General features: G+C 39.7%; 1 protein-coding gene across 3 annotated transcripts in view; it reads left to right on the top strand.

Annotated features, from left to right (window-relative positions):
* LOC134358996 (inositol polyphosphate-5-phosphatase A) overlaps nucleotides 1–19172 on the top strand; it is a 475517-nt gene that overhangs the window by 446096 nt on the left and 10249 nt on the right. For all 3 annotated transcript variants that reach the window (XM_063071762.1, XM_063071763.1, XM_063071764.1), the window contains exons 13-14: nucleotides 3142–3253; nucleotides 18508–18576. In XM_063071762.1, the coding sequence (XP_062927832.1) occupies nucleotides 3142–3253; nucleotides 18508–18576 (181 nt within the window). The remainder of the gene's footprint in view (nucleotides 1–3141; nucleotides 3254–18507; nucleotides 18577–19172) is intronic.

The raw sequence follows: 19172 nt of genomic DNA, 5'->3' as shown, positions 1-19172 counted from the left end.
TATGGAGAAGAATAAACTACTGACATTTTGGGCCAAGACCCTCCTGATGAAGCATCCCCTAGTATTTTGTGTGTGTTGTTCTGGATTTCCAGCATTTGCAGAATCTCTTGTGTTTAATATCCCAGTGCAATCATAGGGCCCACGTAAGCCAATTGCCCTACACATGCTCCTGTTTCGTGTATTCTCATGTTCTTCTCAATGCATTATGATTATCTATACTGATAATTCCATTATCTTTGGTGATTGCAATGAAGTTTATTAACGATCTTTGACCCACTTACCCACACTTTTTAATTGTGTACAGTAATTGAGAGTTTGTTGCAGGAGGATAAGGGCAATTATTTATTATTTATTCAGATACAGTGCGGTGTAGGCTTTTCTGGCCCTTTGAGCCATGCCACACAGCAACCCTCAATTTAACCGTAGCCTAACCATGGGGCAATTTCCAATGACCAACCGGTACATCTTTGGAGTGTGGGAGGAAACCGGAGTACCTGGATGAAACCCACGCGGTTGTAGGGGAAACGTATAAACTCCTTACAGGTAGCAGCGGAATCCTCTCTGAATCCTCAATATCTTTAGTTCTGAGACTCAACTCGGCCCTGGGTGTCTAATGTATTCAGCAGGAGGGGACAGTTAGCACGTTATCCCAAAGATACTTTGCCGCAGATGACTGGCATGATCTTTTTTTTGGGGGCGGGGTGCAATGAAAGGAACAACCCTAGACTCAAAGCAAGAGTTGAGACCTCTATCAGAAATATGCCAGGGAGTGAGCACTAGTCTGTAGCTGGAGGCTTGAGAAACTGAGGCCTAAGATTACTTCTCACAATAATAAAGAAAAGGGTACTGTGCAGATGAAGATAAGCTTACCTTAGAGTAGAGCAAAAATTGCACCTTTTTCCATGCATTTTAGTGCCTGGACGAAAACTCATCTGCTGACTTGCCAGCAGAAATTTTGTCATCAGTAGAATCACTTGTCCAGAATAGAAAAGATTTCTCTCCCCATATTTTATTCACCTGAAGCAACACCATCTGAAGGGCCAGCCCTCAAACGGCGCTGTTTGCCAAGATATTTCATATCGCTCTGTAGCCTTACTACAAACTGTACAGGAACTCTAGTTTCCTACCCATCCAGAAGATATTCAGGTTTGTCAATTAACTAGCCACTGTAAATTGTCTCTACTGTATTGGTGAACGATAGAGTCTAGGAGGAGTTTGTGGCAATGTGGAGAGAATCATAATGGGATTAGTCTAAGGAGGAACTTGATGGCTTGCACAAACTCAATAAGCCAAAGGGCGTATTTTTATTGCACTCTGTAACATCACAAGTAGTCAAAGGAACAATACGCAAAGAGGCATAGACCTTACCCAACCAGAGTATTTTCACGGGTTGATGCACACTGCACACTGCCCCCATTCCTGGTCATACACCAGTCTTTGGCTCGATTGGAATCATCACCATCATGTAGGATTTGCAGTGTAGAACACTAATTGAAAGTGAGGAACAGTGGTGCTTAGGAAATTTCCTGGGCTCCACCTGTTTTGGTGAGAGAATGGCGTTGAGGCTCATGACTGATCTTTATAGATGCTAGGAGAGGAGAACTTTTACATCAGGGCTCACCTCACCTCTCCCCAGTAAACCACAGAAATATCTGATGACCACTGAAATGGATCTTATCGATGAATGCAGAAGTTTCTATCAGCAAGGTTCACATGTAGGCTTTTAACACATTCGTGCTACCGTGCTTTTTATATCTCCGCTAGGAAATGCAATTATCTAACATAACAAAATTAAAACTGCATGGAAATGTCCTAAAGTGGTCTTTAGCTTTTGTTTGTGATTTTTGCCAACCAAAGTGTGGTGTAAAGTGAGTAACATTCAGGATATGTTATAAAGTCCAGGAGGAGTAAGATTGCCAACTTTCTAACTCCCAAATAAGGGACAAAAGTAGCAGTCAAATACGGGACACTTGTGTTTACCCCGAGAAAGACTACCATGACCACGAAGGCTTGCGCGGACACCTGTGTGCGCATGCGTGTATGTGCCGATTTTTTTCTACAAATCAGTTTTGGCTTAATCTTCCGGATTCTGTTAAGTGAAATTGCACTGTACATACATTACAGTATTTCTACTTTATATAGGCTGTGTATTTATCATATCATTCCTGCTTTTACTATATGTTAGTGTTATTTTAGGTTTTATGTGTTATTTGGTATGATTTGGTAGGTTATTTTTTGCGTCTGGAAACGCTCAAAAATGTTTCCCATATAAATTTATGGTAATTGCTTCTTCGCCTTGCGCCATTTTGGCATGAATGGTTTCATAGAAATGCTCTTCCTTAGCAGGGGAAATACGGGACAAGGGCGGTCCTATATGGGATAAACCAATTTAGCCCAATATACGGGATGTCCCAGCTAATACGGGACAGTTGGCAACCCTAAGGAGGAGTGAAGCAAGAATTCCAACCATCTTGGAGATCTGACCCAACACTGGCCATTTTACAAGTCTGTGAAAACCAAGAATTGTTTCAGATTCAGGCACTTGCCAAGAACTGGAAGGCCAGAATACTCCTTCACACAGCTAGATTTTAATGCTTCTCTGGTCCTTGCTTCATTCAGTCTAACCACTGCTCTATGGCCAGTGGTTGTATCTCTTTAAATATTATAAGGCTCATTTTGAAGAAAGCATCTCACAAGCCATCACTTCTGAATGGAGAAAGTGATGAATGTGAATGAGCTTTCGATGAAGAAGAAGTTATTATGGAATCCCTTGTCCTCTTTTGTTAGAGCAAGATAAAATTATCTTTGTCCCCTTTTCTCCTTGTGGTTGAAATGCTGCTTAAAAAGGTGCTCAAAGTGTTCCTCAGGGGGTGAGTGAATGGAGGAAATACTCGAGTAATTTTAACAACAAAGGAAAAAGTAAAGCTGCTCTACATATAATAAAAATAAAATGATAAATAACAAAATATGCTGGTCACTTTGCAAAATGCTCAAAAGTTCAAGTAATAGACATCAGTACCTTTTGACTTGTATTACTTTAACAGTTGGGAATATAAAAGCCTTATAAAAGATTCTAAGCGCAAAGTATTTTATTTTCTCTTGTACGAAAGAGAGTGAATTACCCTGGTTTCCCTTTTCCAGCTATCCATACAGTGAAGACTCAACTCAGGGAAAGCAGTACATGAATACAAGATGTCCCTCATGGTGCGATCGGATTCTTTTGTCACATTTGGCACGGGATCTTATTCATAAGGTAAGTAGGTGGCTCAAACTTTTGTTCCACTAATACAGTACTGAGTAAAGATAAGAATGAATATTTAGTTAGGATTTACTACAAGTTTTGCATGTCTTATCAGTCTGTGCATAAAATTACGGGTGACCAGAGGACACAGCATAGAGGGGCATCCATTTAGAATGGAGATGAGGAGGAATTTCTTTAACGAGTGATTGGTAAATCTATGGAAATTGTTACCACAGGCGGCTGTGGAGGCCAAGTCTTCGGATATATTTAAGGAAGAGGTTGATAGATTTTTGTTTAGTCAGAGCATGATGGGATACGGAGAGGAGGCAGCGGACTAGGACTGAAAGTGAAAATGAATCAGCCATGGTGAAATGCAGAGCAGACTCGAAGGGCCAAATGGTCTAATTCTGCTCCTATATCATATGGTCTTATCTAGATCATTATCCTCCTTACTAGCAGTATTTTGCATACCACACAGGGAAAGGTTCTTGAGGGAGTTGGATAATTTCTTACTTCATTGTACTTCATTAATTCCAGTACAAAATTAAAGATTGAAAGATGAGCTTTATTTGTTATGTGTACAACGAAACCTCAAACCATACACTGGAAATGCGTTGTTGGCATCTATGATCAGCACAACCCGAGGATTTTGCAAGTGTCGCCACACTTCTAGCACCAGCACAGCGTGCCCACAGCTCACTAACCCTGACTGTGCATCTTTGGACTGTGGGAGGAAACTGGGGTACCAAGAGGAAACCCACAGAGTTACATGGAGAATGTACAAAGTCCTTACATTCATGGAGGGGTGGGAATTGAACACCAATTGGTAATCGCTGGCATTGAAAAGCTTTGTGCTACCCACCATCCTAACCATGCTGTCTGATTAATCTGTTAAAGAGTAAAGTGATTAATAAGGATCAGGAATGCCTATTTCAAACTGTGTACAATTTGTCTGCTGTATCCTCCTGAGATGAAAGATCAAGGGAAAAGCTTTCTCTAGATATCAGCTGTTCTTTAATTCAGCAGGAATATGTTGCATAGATACAGACTGAAACCAGGTGACCCTTGATACTGGCTGAATGTATGATGAATGTTGCAGTGCTGATTTTTTTTCTTGAGTAACAGACATTCTGTTGGAGGCATTCAGCAGGACAGCATTATAGATCCATAGAGAACAGAAACAGGCCTTTCGGCCTATCTAGTCCATGCCGGAAAATTATCTGTTGGGAGGGGGGAAGAAATTGCCAGTAGACCAAATGCTTCTCGACCTGCTGAGTTCCTCCAGCAGGCTGTTGTTTCTTTTTCGCTCCCTTTTTCAGGATTTAAAATCACTTGTGTCCTTATTTTTTTTTCTTGTTTGACTGAATCAGTATAAATCTTTTAGTTTCTGTCCATTTGTTTTCCTTTAACCTGCCTGCTGTGTTGTGCTTCCATCAGTTAAATATCTGATGCCTTGGCCATCCTACATGCTCAGAAACATCCCACTAGCCCTTGTCAAACAACCCATCTGAAACGGATTGAACAGCTGGAGCCAAGTAGAAAATGGCCATTGAGACCCAAGAGTCATATTTTTTATTAGTGTTTATTAAAGCTGTAATTTGCAATTTATATTAGCTATCCACTCACAAGACATTTCCATGGTTCAGAGCACTGAAGCTCTATCATGCTCCATCATCGAGTGAAGGGAAACCAGGTGAATTGATGTCCTTTGGAATCCACAACAAATCCCATGAATTTTTGCACAGCACATAACCTGATTAACTACCTGAACATTATCATTTTGCATAAAAATGCTAGGTTGTTTTATTGAGCAATAACACATTAGCAACAGACCATTTTGCATTCTGATGAAACATCGGTTATCACACCTATTTCCCGCAAAAGACTCTGAATCTCAGCACAATGCTCTATGCGAAAAAGAAACATTCCTCTCTGTTGGTGTTTCCTAATGTAGACATCAGCAGTTGTCACAGTATTTCACTTAAGGACCAATATCTTTAATGATATGAGGTAATATGATTAAAAAGTATTTTATTCCAAATCACTGTTTAGCTTTGCATTCTTGCCTTTCGCAGTAAGGGTAATTTTGAATCAGTAAATCTGACTGACAGAGTGATCATAGAATAAGTCTGGTCAGGGCAAAAATTGTTCTCTGGATGTAATTCTTTCCATGTCTTTTTTATATTTGTATGTATTCTCTTTCTCTCGCTCTCTCGCTCTCTCTCTCTCTCTCTCTCTCGCGCTCTCTCTCGCTCTCTCTCTCTCCCTCTCGCGCTCTCTCTCTCTCCCCCAATTGTACACCTTTATCACTGCCCAACCATGAACCAAGTATAAACCATCCACCTGATGTAAATCTGCTCACTCCCATACACTTGTGTCCATTAATTTTATTACTGCCTCTGTTAGCAAGTAAAGGTAGAATCTGTTTCTTCCCATAATCCTTAACTTCGCATTTTTCAAACTTTACTATTTATCACAACTGCAACCAAGAACCAGGTCTTTATTTGATGTTACCTGTGCAAAGGTGAATTTTCATGGTAATTTTGACATTAATGTTGTTACCATGAAAACGGCAATAGATTAGTTACATGACTCTTTAATGCACACACTGAAACCAATGTATATCATCCTTCACTCTGAATGGACCTTCAGGATTTGTGAAGGTTTAGTTGCTTTTACCTGGTGGTAATGTCTTCAACACTTTTTCTCAATATGCATTGGAAGTTAAAATGGGTTGTTATAAAAAACAATAGAATTTGAATTAACTCACAAAATGACAATTTATTTTCAATAATGAAATCAAACTGATTTTTCTATTGGTGGTATTATGTAATTATTTATTAAAGATAATTCTAAAACACACTTCAAAAAGAGACACATACCAAACTCCAAAGTCCATTTGTTGTTCTAAATAATGACAATGGTAAAGTGCTAGCCTAGTATTCAGAGTTTATCTTAATAGATAGATTAATACTTGAGAAATTGGTTTATTTAATTGGCGTTCCCGGAGGCAAAAGTACAACATTGAAGTTTAGCAGGGAAATATCTGGTAATTTAATGTCCAAGATTGATAATAATGGTTTAATTATTGTCACAGTTAATTATCACTTTTATTTTATGTAGTTTTTAACCGGTTGAACCCTGTTGCCTTTTGACTGCTTTCTATGATCATTCTCATCAGTTTGATATTGCTCCTGTGCTGATCTTTCTCTTCTCTGACTTCACACACTGCATCTTCTTCAATTCAGAATAAAAAGTAAATCATCTGATCCATAAAATTCCTTTTGCATTGTAATTAGATTTTGCCACTTTGCACATTTATATTATTGCCTCCATTCATTGCCCAGGTACATAATTGTACAGATAGAGAGCTCACTGTCGGATATTGGGGAGAGGGACCCAGCTAATGTGTGAATCATCTCACATTAACAAACGGCATGTTGAACACAATGCACTAGGCGTTACAGATTGTACAGACATGGAGCTGTAAACAGCCACTGTGCAACATCATCTATCATGCCATGGTCCGTTAACTCGCCATCATGTTATTTTATGCTTTCTGAGCCCTAACACACCAAAGGTTGGCCACTGCTATGGAGCTGCATAACTGCTTGATAGCATGTGATAATGAATGCTCAGCGAAGTGTAGTTTTGTTTCTGCTTGTGTGGTGCTGTAATTTGTTTATCTGTCTTAAGATTATGCAGCTGAAAATCTACAATTTTATGCTGCTTTTGAAAATTATCATCTTGAATTTGATTAATGCACTTGAACTTCCTGCTGTGACTACATGATGATTCCAGAATATTGAAAGTGTCCATGCATACAAAGAAAAGGTTACATTTTGATTGCAGGCAACAGTGCTTTATAATAACGTGTCTGACCTTAAATCAGCTCATTGCATTTAAAACTAATTAGAAGATTGTTGATTTTTTATGTTTTATATTGTAGCTTTATTTCATTTTCTCTGGTGCCCATTTAACTGTGTATCATCAGTATGAAGCTACTCTACCACCAGAACCTTTTTGTCAAATCCTTTTATAAATGAGATTTTTTTAAATAGCTTTTTCACTTGAATTCATTGCTTGAATAGCAACTGCTTGTTTTGATATATTTTCTATTACAAATAGATGGTTGAAAGGATTTTAGACTTAGAGCTATAGAATTGTTATGACACAGAAGGAGATTATTCAGCCCATCAAGTCCCGGATGGCTCCTTGCAAAGCAGACCAAGTTGTTCCATTACCCCTACCACTCTCTCAGAGCCTTACAAGTGCCTATTCAACTGACCCTGATCCCCCTACCCTCTCAGACGGTGAATTCAAGATCATGTGCAATCACTGTTTAAAAAAGCTTTTGCCTCACATTGTGTCTGAATATTTTGCTTATCTCTTCTAATCCATCACCCAGGCCCCTGAATCATCCACTAATGGGACCACTTCTCACTATTTGCCCTTTCTAACTCCATTGCAGTCTAGAATACCCTTATCAAATCCCCTCAGTGTTCTGTGCTCCAAAGAGAACAGTTCAAATTCTCCACACAGACTTGGCTAGTATTGGGTTTGTTGACTGTGAGGTTCTAAACTCAAATGAAGAATTTAAGCCCTATCTGATTTAAATAGTCGCAGGTACTCTCACTAAAGGGAGGATATACTGTAGCTGCCGAACCTTCAAAGACTAGTTCTCTTCCCTGTTCATCCTCCACGGCGAGTTTAGCTGCCAATACCCATTATTTGCTTGGTGGGACCCCCTCCCTGCTAAGGGGGATATACTTCCAGCTAACAAAACACAGTTTACTTAGTTTCATTGAGATACGTTTACATCCAGACAGACTTCTTAAAATGCATTTAAAACTCACAGAGGATTTCTATCTTATAAAAGATTTCCAAATTATAAAGCACTTCTAAGACACAAAGAATTTCCAAAGCATAGATTCAATTCCTATAAGCTAAAAAGACATACCCATGAGCCACAGACAAAGCAGTCATCCGTCACAGAAATCGAAGGCAGAGGAATGGATTCTAGTTCACACCATGTTTCTGTCATTCTTTTTGACGTTTATTAGCCATTCCTAAAAAGCCTGAACTGCTCTCTAAATTTAGTCAGCGTGTCTTATCATGCACCTCTTGAACAGTTAGACCAGGTGCTGTGAGCCAGCAAATCTGCTATATGGACAGTGCTGTTGTTTGCAAAGCTGTATTTTTAACTTCAAAATGATTATTGCTTGCCATTTACATTAGTAACTGGCAGGCTCCTGTTTATGAACAGAAGCTAAACAAAGAATATTGGTTGAGAGTTTAACTTATTAAAAGAAAACAGTTTGATCTTTATATGTGGCAGTTGCTATGTTCTGAAAGCTGAGCTTAGCAAAAAGACAAATCCCCCCCCCACCTCCACCCAGCATATAAAATATATATATATATAGCTGAAAGTCCTCATTCTTAGGAATCATAAACACAACAGATTCTGCAGCTGCTGGAAATCCAGAGCAACATACACAAAATGCTGGAGGAACTCAGCAGGTCAGGCAGCACCTATAGAAATGAATAAAGTCAACATTTCAGGCCTAGATGTCGTCCTCCACAACTTCAACCATCTTCAGTGGGATCCTACTACCAAACACATATTTACTGCCCTGTTTTCCTCAGGGATTGCTCCCTCCATTATTCCCTTGTCTATTCATTCTTCCCCACTAATCTCCTTCCTAGCACATAGCCCTGCGAGCGACCGAAATGCAATGCTTCCTCCCTTACCTCCAAACAGAGTTCCAAACAGTCATTCCAGGTGAAGCAACACTTCACCTGCAAATATGTTGGAGTCATCTTCGGTATCTAAAGCAGCCTGCTCTACAATGGTGAAACCTGGCATGAAATGGGGACCGCTTTGTTGAACACCTCCACTCCATTCGCCAAGAGCCAGATTTCCTGATGATCATCCATTTTAATTCCTATCCCCATTCCCATTCTAAGTTGCCAATCCAGGGCCTCCTCTTTTGCCAAAATGAGGCCACTGTCAGGATGGAAGAGCAATATCTCATATTCCATCTGAGTAGCCTCCAACCGGATGCATGAACATCGATTTCTCCTTCTAATAGAAACTTCCCTCCCCCTTCCCTCTTCTTCTATTTCCCAGTCTGTCCTCTTAACTCTTTTCCTTACCTGCTTATCACCTTCCCCTGCTGCCCATTTATCTTCCCTTTCTCCCAAGGTCCGCTCTCCTCTCCTATCAGATTCTTTCTTCTCCAGCCCTTTACCTTTCCCAACCACCTGGCTTCACCTATCATCTTCTAGCTAATCTTCCTTCCCCTCCCCCCACCTTTTTATTCTGGCATCTTTCCCCTTCCTTTACAGTCCTGAAGAGGATCTCAGCCCAAAATGTAGACTAAGATTCATGCCCATGGATGCTGCCTGACCTGCTGAGTTCCTCCAGCATTTGGTGTGCATTGCTCATACTTAAAAGCATTCTGCTTTATGCACAAATCAATTCATGGTCATCATGGGTAAGGTCCTGCTTTATTTGAAAGCATATCACATGAAATATCTTGGTCTTCAGACATGCTCAATTTCCTTTAATGTTAAAGTCATTCTCTTTTTCTTCTGAAAATTACAATCAAGGAAGGCAGACTAAAAGGAGAAAAGAAAACAGAATCCTACTCAGAAGCTGTGGCTTACAGGCAACAAGAGAACATTGAAGCTGCCGACACAACTTGTTGGCATGAATGAAGTTTAACCAAAAGATAATACAGAAAACCAGCACTTGCTGTTGATGTTCTAGTTTACATAGCTTCAAACATTACAGAAAATCATGAGATGTTCCTTTGCTTCCATTGCATTGCTTAATTTGTTGAAACACTGAGGTACTGTCTTACTACAATGCTGACCACAGATCTCTTATAGATCTTCCCCCAGGCATGTGAAACCTCTCCTTTCAAAAAAAAAATGGGAATATAAACTAGTGGAACAGAAGTTAAACAGTAGTCACTTTATTCTTTTATCCAACAATTCTTGTGGCTCTTGGCTAGTTTCAATGTATGTGTCATTTTGTGTAGAATTATTTTTCATGATAAGCTCTTTGATCCTTGTTTTTATTTATTTATTTCTTTATTGGTACACTTCTGGCAATCCCAGAACCCTGATTAACTCGAACCTAATCTCAGGCCAATTTACAATGACCAATTAATGTATCCAATGTGACTTTAGACTGTGGGAGGAAAGTGGAGCACCCGGGGAAACCCCATGCATTCCACGGGGAGGATATACAGAAATCCCTTACAGAACGGTGCTGGAATTGAACTCTGAAATGCCCGAGCTGTAATAGTGTCATGCAAACCGTTACGTTAGCCCAAGGCGTAAATTGCCAAAGAGTAAATTGCACTTTCCAGTAAGAGCAGACATCAGTCTTGTGGCAGAAGGATGACAAATATACTCCTAGCAGTATTTGGGTGCCCCAGACATTCACTTAATCAGCCTATTAGCTCCTTGCAAATGTTAATGGGAAAGTATCGATCTCTTCAAAAAACTGAATACCATTTAGGGTTAAATAAAGGCTTAGAATCAGCACATAATGTTTCTGTGGCATAGCCAGTTACCAGTTTTTTTTCTAGAAAGTACTCTATCTTTGTTTAAGCTCTTCGGAATAAACAAACTCCTTCTGGCTCCAGAGAGCCGCTACTGGCCCTGACTCATTTCCAGCTCCTATTCTTCATTCAGTCCCCAATCCACACCATCCACAATCATGCCTGCTTGAGGGCCACTGACAAACGACCATCCAAATTGGAAATTGTCAACCAAGGGAGCTGCACTGAATCAGCACCTGCTGGCAATGATATTGAACCCAAATTCTTTGAGATGCATGATTTCAGTTGCTAATTTCTGGCCTAGATTGAAATCTTTGTACTGAATAGGGTCACTGATTGTCAGAAAATTTATTAATGACTTAAGTGAGGGTAAGTAGGGCTAAATTTCCAGATTTGGGAATAAAATAAACTTTGGAGTATAGTGAACTGTCAAGGAGGTAAGAATAGAACTGAGGGATATATAAAAAGGCTGGTGGGATTGGCAAGAAGAGTGTAGTTAAAATTTACTGCTGTGAGATGTGAAGTGCTAGATTTTGATAGAAAGAATCAGAAATATATAAATTAGAGAGGACAACACTTAAAAAAAGCTGCAAGTGCAGAGAGATCTGTGCATAGTTCATTGGATGTAGCAAGAAAGCTCAAGAATATAAGATCTAAGAGTTGGGTTTTTGAATAGAAGAATAGAGTAACCATGAAGTAATATTGAAACCGTAGATCATGCTGTCTAGTTCTGGATGCCACACATTAGCAAAATTGTGAGAGACTTGGACATGGTGTGGAAGAGAATTACTAAAATCATTTCAGGGATGAGGGAATTTAGTTACTTGGATAGATTGATTAAGGAAGGGAAGTTCTTGGAACAGACAAGATGCAAAGAATTTAATGGAAGATGCAAATAAATTAGACAGAGAGGAACTATTCCCGTAGGCAGATGGGCCAATACAAAGCATAACAAAAGTGAAGCTGATGGGCCAAAGAACTAAAGTTGACTTGAGGATAAGCATCATTATGCACTAACTTTTTAGGGTCTGGAAGACAATGCTGGGCTTGTGAGGCCAGATTCATTTGCACCATTCAATAATAAAATGAAAGCCAATAATTTGAAGAGCTATGCAGAGAGGGTGGGAGAGTGCCACCAGCACCCTCATCCCTGAAATAATTCCAGCAAATCTTTTTTACACCATCTCTAATTTTTTTTTTTACATCTTTGCTAATGCACTCACCAATATGCTTACCAACAGAACCACTCTACAATAGATGTCATAGCACCTGTCACACACCTGGCCCTGACACACCTAGAAAAATGGGGCACTTATGTCAAAATACTGTTTCTGGATTTAAGTTCAGCATTCAGCACTATTGTCCCATTGACCTGGTTAACAAGCTCCTGCTCCTCAGTCTAAATGTTGTTGTTCCTCCATCTTGGATTTCCAGCATCTGCAGATTTTCTCTTGTTTTTGATCATGAAGGATCAACTCAGATCAACTCAGCTCCTGTCGAATAAAAATGTTATTTTAGCTGTACATTTGGTGTTCTTTTTTGTCCATTTTGCACGTATATCTTTAAACATATTCATTTAGGAACAAATAAAAAATAAACTTTCTTAATCAGTTTGTGCAAAATAATGTGTTGTTTACACTTTCTCAGCTCAGTGGTAATTTTGAGAGTGAGAAAATCTTGCTGTAGCCCAACAGCAGTACCTGAGTGCATAATCCAGGCTAATATTTGAAGGAGGTACTTGTATGAAGGGGGAAGGAGGGTACCGCAATGATGACAATGTAGAAAAGAGGCCCTGTCTACCTCTTTATATGAATGGAAAAGGCCCATAAGCATCTCTTAAACAAGAACGTGGAAAATTTCCCAACACCCTGATCAATATGAAACCTTAATGTACATCAACATTGCAGATTTTTCAAGTCATTAATTATATCAGTGTTTATGAAGCCTTACTCTGTAAAAATTTATGTATGAATATAACATACAGTAGATTACAGTTAATTGAGCCATTGGTTAATCCGGGCAGTCACTTAATTGGGGCAACTCTTAAAGAACTAATTGAGAAAACGTTCAGGTTTCTGTTCATTTATTTGGGACACTGCTGCTTAGTTGGGACAGGAGGCTGCTCAAAGGTTCAAAGGCTCATTTTATTGTCAAAGTATGCATGTACAATACAAGTCTGATATTTGTCTTCTTCAGATAGCCAGTGAAATACAGAAAGACTATGGGAATTAATGAAAGAAAAGACATCAACTCCCCCCACCCTCCGGCACGAAAAAGAATCAAAATAAAACTGACAGACCACAAAATTCCCTGCCCCCTTATCTGCCGGGAAAAAGAAGCAACAATTACAATCCCTGACGCCCTCACTTGCAAAGAAAAACAGCAACAATAAGAATCACCAAACTCACACGTAGAAAAAAAGCCGGCAACAATAACAACCCCCACCCACTCTCTCATAGAAAAAAAACAATAAAAATAACAATCCCTGACCCCCTCACCTGCAGAAAATAAGCAGCAACAATCAATAACAATCCCTGGCCCCCCCCCACCCCAACTCTCAGAAAAAAAACCAGCAATAATAACAACCCCTGATCCGCAGGAAAGATCAGCTATAGTAGCATCCTCATAGTCATAGTCATACTTTATTGATCCCGGGGGAAATTGGTTTTCGTTACAGTTGCATCATAAACAATAAATAGTAATAGAACCATAAATAGTTAAATAGTAATATGTAAATTATGCCAGTAAATTATGAAATAAATCCAGGACCAGCCTATCAGCTCAGTGAGTCTGACCCTCCAAGGGAAGAGTTGTAAAGTTTGATGGCCACAGGCAGGAATGACTTCCTATGACGCTCTGTGCTGCATCTCGGTGGAATGAGCCGCTGGCTGAATGTACTCCTGTGCCCACCCAGTACATTATGTAGTGGATGGGAGACATTGAACAAGATGGCATGCAACTTAGACAGCATCCTCCTTTCAGACACCACCGTGAGAGAGTCCACTTCCATCCCTACAACATCACTGGCCTTACGAGTGGGTTTGTTGATTCTGTTGGTGTCTGCTACCCTCAGCCTGCTGCCCCAGCAAACAACAGCAAACATGATAGCACTGGCCACCACAGACTTGTAGAACATCCTCAGCATCGTCCAGCAGATGTTAAAGGACCTCAGTCTCCTCAGGAAATAGAGACGGCTCTGACCCTTCTTGTAGACAGCCTCAGTGTTCTTTGACCAGTCCAGTTTATTGTCAATTCGTATCCCCAGGTATTTGTAATCCTCCACCATGTCCACACTGACCCCCTGGATGGAAACAGGGGTCACCAGTACCTTAGCTCTCCTCAGGTCTACCACCAGCTCCTTAGTCTTTTTCACATTAAGCTGCAGATAATTCTGCTCACACCATGTGACAAAGTTTCCTGCCGTAGCCCTGTACTCAGCCTCATTTCCCTTGCTGATGTATCCAACTATGGCAGAGTCATCCAAAAACTTCTGAAGATGACAAGATTCTGTGCAGTAGTTGAATTCCGAGGTGTAAATGGTGAAGAGAAAGGGAGACAAGACAGTCCCCTGTGGAGCCCCAGTGCTGCTGATCACTCTGTCGGACACACAGTGTTGCAAGCACACGTACTGTGGTCTGCCAGTCAGGTAATCAAGAATCCATGACACCAGGAAAGCATCCACCTGCATCGCTGTCAGCTTCTTCCCCAGCAGAGCAGGGCGGATGGTGTTGAACGCACTGGAGAAGTCAAAAAACATGACCCTCCTCCCCCCACACAGAAATTAACACATCACCCGCTTGCCAATTAGCCACATGAACGAAAGCACCCAAAATCTGAAGGAAATCAATATAAAGTACAGTCCAATAATTACAGAAATCTCAATATCGGAAACATGTATTTGTCTGGATATGAGAAGAGCGGCCGTACGAACTCAGTGCTTCCATAGAGAGTGATTGCCAACCCGGGTCCCGCATTCGATTCAATCTGCTTCGCCGCTTTGAGATGGAGTCGTTCATGACCCTGCACCTCATCTCTGGTCTTTTCCACAAGTCAGCTTGTCTTCTCAGTCCTTTTCGGCCCCGCAGTTTCTAACTAGTGTCAGCAGCGTTCACTTTTGCGGCTGTATAACACTACACTGTGTTTCGAGTGAACAGTTGCATCGTTGTTATTAATTTGGGCCGACGGACGTCGAAATAAAAAGCAGTAATTTTTGAGACTACTTCATGCCGAAAGGCAATGGAGGCCTATTTTCTGCACTGATGTGAATTTACAGTCAATCAAAAGAACACTGCAGCATCCACTGGATGAATTCCTCTGTCGATAAGTATCAGGAACTAATATACAATTTTATAGCACTGTAGTGCTGCTGATAGTGTTCTAATTGGTTCTGTATTTCATTTAAATATATGATGTGTTACTCAGTTAAATGGTAGGTTGGCTTTTTTTTATATAGCTTTTTAACTATTTCCATGAAACTTTAGCTGATTGGGGCAGCTGCTTGATTGGGCCAAAATGTTCTGGTCCTGATATATCCCAATCAACCGGAATCCACTGTATTTTGAAAATTAATTCACAGAATGTGGGACATTCTGAGAAAAGAAATTGGAATGCAACCTACTTCGTTTCTTTCTTTGTCACTACCATTACAGTATTGACAATATTGTGAGGAAGGTAGGGGGGTAAGGCAGCAAATTTAGAAATGATGTAAAATATCCTGAGTCATCTTATTTCACCTTTCATCTTATTCCACCGAGATGTAGCACAGAGCATCATAGGAAGTCATTCCTGCCTGTGGCCATCAAACTTTACAACTCCTCCTTTGGAGGGTCAGACACCCTGAGCCAATAGGCTGGTCCTGGACTTATTTCATAATTTACTGGCATAATTTACATATTACTATTTAACTATTTATGGTTTTGTTACTATTTATTATTTATGGTGCAACTGTAACGGAAACCAATTTCCCCCGGGATCAATAAAGTATGACTATGACTGTTTCAACTACCTTTTTTTATTTTGAAAAGATCTTGATACAAAGGATACGTTGAAGCTCAAAGCTACATTATGCCCCAAGTAAGCAGGGCTGTTTTTTAAAAAGAAAGAATGAGACCAAAAAAAAACCCCCCAAAGCTTATTAGTTTCTTCATCTAAATATTACCCTCTCAAAAGCAAAAATCCTGGTGTTCCAGTTGTCTAGCCAGTCAAATCCAACTATCAATCGAGATTGACAGAATTTTGGCAACTATTCTCAAGTGTTTCCATGTGGCTTTAACATCGACTGCTTTTTCTCAGTCATTTAATATTTTACAAAACTTCTATCAGAGGTTAAAACAGTAAATGTATTGTGCATATAGTGTAATACAACTTGGCTCCATAGTTTAGTGGGGAGTTGTTAACTGCAATTCATTGTCTATTTGCGCAGGATGAAATGGGCAGTATGAGCTGCTGCTGAAAAGTCTTGCACAGTCTATGATTGGATATGTTATCATTCAATCATTTATGTCATGTGGTCATTAGCTGCTTGAGAATCTTTATTAAATCATTATATACTGATCATGATAAAATCATTTTGCAAGAAATTATCAATGCAAGCTTATGTTTGTACATCAGATTCTTAAAAAACGGACTTTAAAAGTGTAATTGACATTTTTGAAATGCACACAAGGGAAAAGCTAATATAGACTTGAGAAATAAACCTTTTAGTTTTATTTGGTTTATTTTTGCTAATTGCTGTTTAGTTCACATACAATGGCAGATCAACTCATTTTCAAACATTCTTTCAGTTGCTGTCAATGCTTCTCTCCACTCGAGAGTAAAAGTTTCTCAAAAACCTGATCAAATTTACAGTAGATCTGTTAAAGTTTTGCTAATATCAGTTTAAAATTGTAAAATACTTACAGCAACTCATTCTGAAATGTAAACCCCATTTATGTGAACAAAGGTTTGTAGTTGTTCTCAATTACTTTATAAGATCATTATAGTAATTGCTCATCTAATCACAAAACCTTTTTAGAAGCAATTATCTGCAGGTCACTCTGAACTTTGTCACACGGGGTTATTATGCTATTACTTAATAATGAAACAATGATGAGTTTCCTCTGGAATTGTTTTGTTATTGTCACGAATTGGAAAGCTTGTCTTGCATATTATCCAAACAGAACAGATTACTACACAGTGCAATGAGGTGGAACAGGGTAAAACTGTCATAATGCAGAATGAAATGTAACAGCTACAGTGAAAGTTCAGCCCGATCACAAACAGCGAAAATCTGCAGATGCCAGGAATCAAGGCAAAACACACATAATGCTGGAGGAACTCAGCAGGCCAGACAGAATCTATGGAAAAGAGTAAACAGTTGACATTTTGGGCCAACACCCTTCATCAGGACTGGAGAAAAAAGATAAATCGGAGTAAAAAGATTGGGGGGAGGGGAGAAAGAAATGCAAGGTAGAAGGTGATAGGTGAAACTGGAAGAGCGGGAGGGATGAAGTAAAGATCTGGGAAGTCGATTGGTGAAAGAAATAAAGGGCTGGGGAAGGGGGCATCTGATAGGAGAGGGCAGAAGGCCATGGAAGAAAGGGAAGGGAGAGGAGCACCAAAGGCAGCTGATGGGCAGGTAAGGAGATACGGTGAGAGAAGGAAGTGGGAAATGATCATCGATTTCTCGAATTTCCGGTAATACCCCCCCCCTTCACCATTTCCAATTCCCATTTCCATCTGTGGGGGCCACAAAGATGAATGAAAGTCACAAGTAGGCCAAAAGCAGAAAAAGGATTGAAACCACAGGATTAAACCACAACACAGTTTCCTGAAAAGTTACAGATGTCTAAGAACAGAAACTTAAAAGCATATCTATAAATAAGGTAATTCATAAAGAAGAGGAAAATGGACAATGTCAAATGTGGGAATGATACCATCAATTATATCTACTAGTGGGGAAGAATTATGCCAGGACAGAGGTTCTGCATATTAGTAAAAATTCACTATAATGAGGATGTTCTCCTCTGAACTGATCTGCAGGTGGTCTTCTTTTAAAAATACTCCAATGTTTTAAGGAGACCACAGTAATGAAACTAGTGTTTCCTGCATAACTATTTGAACACATAAAAGAGTAAATACCAGTATTTATTATTAGCAGTTTTGAGCCTTAATTTGCTGATTTGTACAAAGCATTTAGCAATCCTGTGGTAATGGTTTATAACCATAGTCCTTTTCAAGGGGTCCTTACAAGCACTTCTGTTGCTTAAGTTTAGCTTCTAATAATCACGTTGCTGAAGCACAATGAATGAAAGAATGAAGGTAGTATAACAAAATCATTGATGTCAGCAGACTGCCAGCAAGATGCAGTACAAAAGCCTTTGCTATTATTCCTTGTAACTGTAATTATTGCTTATCTTTATTTACCCTCCCACACCTGCTTACCACCGCCCTAGATCCACTCCCCTCTCTTTCCCCTCCTTTACCTAATGCAATAGTTCTATTTTGTAATCACTGTCTAACTTTCAAATGTTCAGAAGAGTTTTTACAAATCCATGCAAGGATAGCCTTCCAACTCTACTTGCTTGTTGAAACTCTTGTAGATTGGCGTTCTCACTGCGTCTAAATATTTGTCTTTGCAGCTGAGCAATTGTGCAAAGGTCTTTGCTGTGAATAGCCACTCTGTGTCTAAAGAAAGTGATCTCTGTTTTACAGGCTGAAAACGATGAGAAGTCAGTTATCTATGACAACATTGGACCAAATGTTTGCATGGGGGACCACAAGGTAAAGAGTACTTTGTTGTTGAATTCACGATTCTATTGAATGCAATGAATGCTATTGTTTCCTCTATTGGTAGCAGTGCTCTATGGTATGTGGCATGTCAATTATTTTTATTTCCATTATGGTGTATTTGCCATAAGGTATGTATTTGTTCTATGTGTAACTATCAAATTCTAATTATTAGTCTGAAACAATGTTAGAAAGAATGCAGCTAACAAGAAAAATGCATTGTCCAATTAAAATAAGTACTATTCCCTTGGACACATTTTGATGAAAATGGTGTGATGATCTTACCCATTAGCTCTATATTGTAACCGATGATTCAGATTCAGATTTATTTTTTCACTTATACATCAAAACATACAGTGATAAGTGTTGTTTGCGTTAACAACCAACACAACCTAGGGTTGTGCTGGGAGCAACCTGCAAGTGTTCTTAAACCGACATAGCAGACCCACAATGCTTAGCAGAACAACACAGAACACAATAAGGAACAAAACGACAACAGTAAAACAAGACCCTTTTCTCCCTCCCACCCTACCCACATGCAACTCCAGGGCAGGGCTCCTGTCTCCAGTCTCCAGGCTTCAGCCAATGGG

Source organism: Mobula hypostoma, chromosome 19 (genome assembly GCF_963921235.1).
Source record: "Mobula hypostoma chromosome 19, sMobHyp1.1, whole genome shotgun sequence".
Taxonomy (NCBI): Eukaryota; Metazoa; Chordata; class Chondrichthyes; order Myliobatiformes; family Myliobatidae; genus Mobula; species Mobula hypostoma.
This window is presented reverse-complemented; position numbering and strand designations above follow the sequence as displayed.